This window comes from Buceros rhinoceros, unplaced genomic scaffold (genome assembly GCF_000710305.1).
Source record: "Buceros rhinoceros silvestris isolate BGI_N320 unplaced genomic scaffold, ASM71030v1 scaffold11760, whole genome shotgun sequence".
In the NCBI taxonomy this organism is placed as follows: domain Eukaryota; kingdom Metazoa; phylum Chordata; class Aves; order Bucerotiformes; family Bucerotidae; genus Buceros; species Buceros rhinoceros.
Window position 1 is genome coordinate 748 of NW_010391319.1, and position 5,406 is coordinate 6,153.

At 54.6% G+C, this 5,406-nt stretch overlaps 1 protein-coding gene across 1 annotated transcript; it reads right to left on the reverse strand.

The window, feature by feature from the left end:
- Positions 1–537: 537 nt before the first annotated feature.
- On the reverse strand, positions 538–4,998 carry LRRC52 (leucine rich repeat containing 52). The gene is made up of 2 exons (XM_010141179.1): positions 4,374–4,998; positions 538–800 (listed from the first exon to the last, which is right to left on the reverse strand). Exons 1-2 carry the CDS (start codon positions 4,996–4,998, stop codon positions 538–540), a joined length of 888 nt encoding a protein of 295 aa, XP_010139481.1.
- Positions 4,999–5,406: the final 408 nt, after the last annotated feature.

The following is a 5,406-nucleotide window of genomic DNA, read 5'->3' on the forward strand; positions in this document are numbered from 1 at the left end:
TCCGGCCACGGCAGGACAGTGTCCTCTGCTGTCACCGGTGTGATGTGGGATCCCAGGCCCCTAAAGTCCTGAGTGTAATCTCTTTGCTCACCTACCTGCCTTTCCGCAGAAGAAAGTTCTGGGATTCCCTGTGGCTCCAGTAAGCTATCTGGGCTGGTCCCAGTAAGCTCTGCTGGACTTTCTGACCAGAAAAGCCTTGGTGAGTTCCCCAGTGACATTACAGTGCTGGAGCCTGTCCCTATGACCCTGCTTTCCTGTGACCTCGTGGGAAAATGGGAGTGTAAATGCCTGGCACTGCGCACTCCTCCCGTGCCTTCCCCAAATGAGTATTTTGCTGATGTGCTGAGTCCCAGTGGAAAAGGACGAGTGGAGGTAGTGCCGTGAGGGAAACTGGAGCACAGAGACTTTCTTCTCTTGCAGATTTATTTCACTTCTTAAAAATAGCATTTAGAATGGGACACAACGTGGGAAATCGGGCAGGAAGGACCTGCCTTCAGTTACCATGACGGGCGTCGAGAAGGATTTGTAGGGCTGATCCTAAGTGACTGTGTCTTCCTCCTCCTCCTCCTCCTCCTCCTCCTCCCCCTTTGAAGTGTGGACTTCATAGATGACAGCACAGATGCCAGCCAGCCAGGCTGCCACGGTGCCGGCAAAGAATATGCCGAAGCCGATGAGACACAGAAAGATGTAGTCGTGCTTGTACAGCTGGGTCAGGCAGCTGAAGTGGAGCTGTGCCTCCACCGCTGGCATTCTGCGGGCACGCAGGCCTTCTGGGCTGGAGCAGATGATGTTGTCAGCATCTGCAGAGGGAAAAGCAGAAGCAAGACTCTCTTGCCTGCGTCTTAGGAATTTGTGAACAGGGAAAATGAGGGAGGGGTTTGCTCAACTCCTGAAAAATGTCTACAGACTTCACTCCCCTCTCCCCGCTGGCTTAGGTCAAATCAGACAGGCTAACCCTTGCCAACCCACCACTGCCAGGTTGCCACAACGGGTTCTGTGCTGTTGCCTCCACAGGAAAATATTGCCTGACGAATGATGCCACTGCAGCAAACCACCCTCCCCGTCCATCTCTGCTGACTGAGCAATTTTACCCTTAATATAAGAGCACTTGTGTTTGGGAGGTTTTTTGATCTCAAACACCTTCTGAATATAGCCTAAATTATGCTGGAATAACGAGGCATGGGGCAGCCACGGTGGGTTGCAGTTAGGCACAGCTTCACCTGCTCTGGGAGAGAGGAAAACTCATCAATGATTCAGTTTCACTGAAATAACGACTGTACCGTGTTGTGTTGTAATACACCAGTGACAAAAGATCACACAGATGCTGGCTTTTCCCTCTGAAGCTAGCGAAGGCTGAGCGGGGTAAAAGCACTGTCTCCTTTGGGTGTCTGTAGAGCACCGCGTGCCCCCAGCCAGGGCCCTCTCCTTCCCTCGCAGGTTTTGAACAACCCCCTGAAGGTCAAAGAACGTCGCTGTGCCAGACACAGGCTGGGCACTGCTGGGTGCACTGGGTGGATGGGCCTGAAGGAAAGGCAGCAACGGAGAGGAACAAGCCCCAGGGGGTTCGTGTTAGGTTCCATTCCCTTATATCGTATATTACTGAGTGATATAGCTGCAGTGGTTGTTCACGTGGTATCTCTCATTGCCCTGAGTATAACCGGGGAGCTTTTACCTCTCTGCTGCCCAAATCCATCTAGACCCGGGGAACGTCGTGTCAGCACTAGAGCGCACAGATCCAGCTGAGCACTGGCGCGAAGGTGTTCTGTCCAAAGGGCAGGACTGGGATCTGCTTGCAGCTGATTTCAGGCTCTGCCCCAACGTCCCTTTGCGCTGGAGCTGTCAGCTCCTGTCGCAGCCCTCGGTTTAGGGTCGCCTAGTCCCAATGAAGAGAGAGCTGCCTAACGGGAGTCGGTGGGTGTTGGTGTAGGCAGGGTGTCCAGCCTGTGTACAACTTACCGGCAGCTCAGTCCCACAGCCTCCTGCAGACTCAAAGCCCAACGGAGCAGCCTTCCCAGTGTTTTGGCTTTCCCATTTTCCAGAGCACGGAGCATGCTCGCACCCCCAGTCTTTGCTGCCGTTGCCTTTCCTGCTCCTACCCTCCCAAATTGCCCACAGTGAGCTTTACTCTCCTGTTCCAGAGTTTGGTGTGTTATCTCCAATCTCACTGACAAAAACAGTACTTTTTAACACTGTTCCGTAACTGCCTGTAATCTGTCAGAGGAAAATAAAAAGCTTCACTGTCTGTAGGGACCTTACTACATCTAACAAGACAAAGATGTCCTTAATGTGGTTCTGTCCTCACACCAGCTCCCGTTTGCCTTTCCCTCAACTTCCCTTGGCCTCTTTTGTGGCCCTTTCTTATTTGATGGACAGACTTTCTCAAACAGTTTCACAGCTCTCTTGCACCGCCGTATCCTGCATTACTGGAGCCCAAACTTTCTCTATTAGCGTGTGCTGTGTTGTGAACGTTCCCAGGCTGGAGAAACCGAGTTCAAGCGCTGCAGCTGCAGAACAAAGCCTTGCCCTCGGGACTGGTGTTTGTCTGGGAAAGGGAACTGCCTCAGGAACTCCTGGTGTCCACGGCCCAGTTGCAGAATCTCTCAGTATGATGGGAAACAGCTGATTTTGGCACCCCAGATGAGGTGAGGAAAGGAGTCTCGGAGACCTTGTTTTCAAGAAATGGCTTTTATTCAGGAGCAAGCTGCGCTGTGCTGCCGCAGCCCGTGGGGCTCCGCTCATCTGCATTGCACATTCCTTATATTGGGAAAACTTAAAATAAAAGAGAGCCAATTTGTCCTGGGGAGCCGGGGGAAGAGTGGGGACACATGGAGTCTCCCAGCCATAAGGATACGAATGCTTTTCTGAGCACAACTTGTGTTTTATTTCACTCTGTCAAACAAATTTCATCTGGGACCCAAAGCAGAGCTCCTGTGGGAACCACAAAAGGTCTTTTGCTGACTTCTGAGTGTTGGCTCACTGTCTGAAACAGAGCATCAGCGACATCAGTGCTCTGAGGAGCGCTGTGACAGTGGGAGGTGGCTGGATTTGTAATTTTTCTCTCAGCACCACAGAAACGGGCCGGTGGGAAGCAGGGTGTGATCGCAGCCCCACAGAAGTCAGCAAACTCTCGCTGACACTACCCAAACTTTTCCTGAAGACCTCATCAGTGAGAGAAGACAGCAGAAGAGTGGCTGCCTGGCTTTCGCCCCAGCTTTGTTTTCAGCATTGAGCAGAATTGTGGCTGTAGAGGGTGCAGGCATGAGTCTGCCTGCCAGGCACGTTGTGCAGCCAGAGGCTGGTGGGAGGTGTTCAAGGTGAAGGGGACACTGACCGAACAGCGGAGAGCTCAGAGCTGGAGAGGCCGCCCTGAGCAGGTCAGAAACAGAGGCAGGGGAGCATTTCCAGAGAGAGAGGGGGCTTATCTGGTTCTAATGGACACACTGGTGCTGCAGCAGCACCAAACAATCAGAGCAGATGGAGACAAGGCAGGAAATTCAGAGCAGCAGCTCTCCCCGTGCAGATCTCCCCAGAGCCACGCTGGGCTCCTCGCTCTTGGCAGTGCAGCCAAGGGATGCTGTGACTCACAGGGACACCTCCTGAGGCTGGAGCCAGGTGTCTTAGAGCAGCAGCAGCAATGTCCTAGCTACAAGCTTGTCCTGTTTCACCGGGACAGAACCCCAGGCCAACCATGCTGTGCTGGCCGTTAACAGCTTCAAGTCAACCAGGAGCTTAAGCTGGGAGGGGGAAAAGCCAGGGCAGCTGCCCCAAGCTGGCTGGTGTATCCCATCCCAAAAACATCATGTGGAGTATAAAGGGGGAGGTTTGCTGAGGGAGGGGGCTCCTGCTCCTCCTCTTCTTCTCGAGGGTCCTCATTCCTGGAAGGGCTTTTGCTCATTGTTCTGCTCCTGAGGACTCCTTTCCTGTTTCTGGTGCCTGCTGGACGCTCACAGGGTTGAGTGTAACTTTGTACGCTTTATGGGGGCTTTAGTATTAATATTCGTTTTGCTGTTTCATTCCATCTGTTCTCCTTTCAAACCCCAGGTCTCTTCTGTTCCTGACCCCCTTCTCAGCTAAGGAGGGGTCATGGAACGACAGAACAACTGCTGCAGCTTAGCCCTGGAGACAGGCTAAAGGTAGACAAGGCTACACCTCCCTGGCTGTCCTGAGGATGTGAGCAAGTGTGATGCTCTGTGGACAGAGCGTGTATGACCCAGCTGCTCCGATGTGTGTTGTGTGCAACACCAGCAGATGGGACCCAGAGTCGACATGCAGCGGCACAGCCCTGTGAGCTGAAGTTTTGGGGAATAGAACTGAGGGCCCTCTCTGTTCCACACAGATCTGCAAGAGTAGGGATAGGGAGGTCCCGCTCTCACCTGGAAAATGGACGTTGCTCTCTGTCATCCAGGTGATGAAGTCCAAAAAGGAGCAGTTGCAGTGCCATGGGTTGTCACTAAGCCCCAGAAACCTCAGGTTGGGCAGGTCCCTGACAGTGCTGGTGTCCAGGAACGTTAAGCCTGTCCGGCTCACGTCTAGGTGCCTCAGCCAGGTGTTGTTGGCAAAAGCATCCTTCTCGATGGCCACCAGATTGGGATTGTCTGAGATCTTCAGGACCACCAGGCTGAGGAGGTGAGAGAAGGTGCTGAAGGTGACCTGCGTGAGGTTGTTGAAGCTGAGGTCCAGATAGACGAGCTTGGCCACACCAATGAAAGTGAAATCCAGGTCATCTCCCAGGAGGTTCTTCCTGCAGTCCAGATAGACCAAATCAGCCAAGAAGCTCAATTCCACCGCTGGCAGGTACGAGACATTGTTTGCCGCCAGAATCAGCTGCCTGGTGTCCAGCGGGATGGGCACAGGGAACTCCTGCAACTGCTGCCCTGTGCAGTTCACTTCCAGGTACTGGCAGCTACACCTGCTGGGGCAGCTGATCCTCTCCGAGGCCATCCCCACTCCCAAAAGAAACATGAGGCTCAGGGGCTGCGCTCTGCCCGAAGGAGACATGGCCCAACGCACCTTCCAGCCCTCTGGGGACGCCAGCCGCCCTAGGGAAGCTGCGTTCCCGTCACAGCCATGCCGAGGAGGTGTCCGGCTGCAGGCGCTTCGTGTCCGTGACTCACCTGACTCCTGGGCACAGTGCCCGGGCTGGAAACCGAGCCCGGTTTCTACCCCGGCAAGTGTGGAACGGTGGCTGGAGCGTCTCCATGTCGCACCGGGTGCCAGCTGACACCTCTGTGATGTCACCAGCTTTGGGGACAGCGCTGCGACCTCGCTGGCCGAGCAGGCGCTGCTCTGGCAGGGTGGAGGTGTGGGGAGGCATGGTGCGGCAGAGCTGTGCGGGCTGGGTGCGGACGGGGCGAGTTGTGTCACTGGCGGGTGTCGAAGTGCCGGAGGGGGTCACCGGTACGGCTG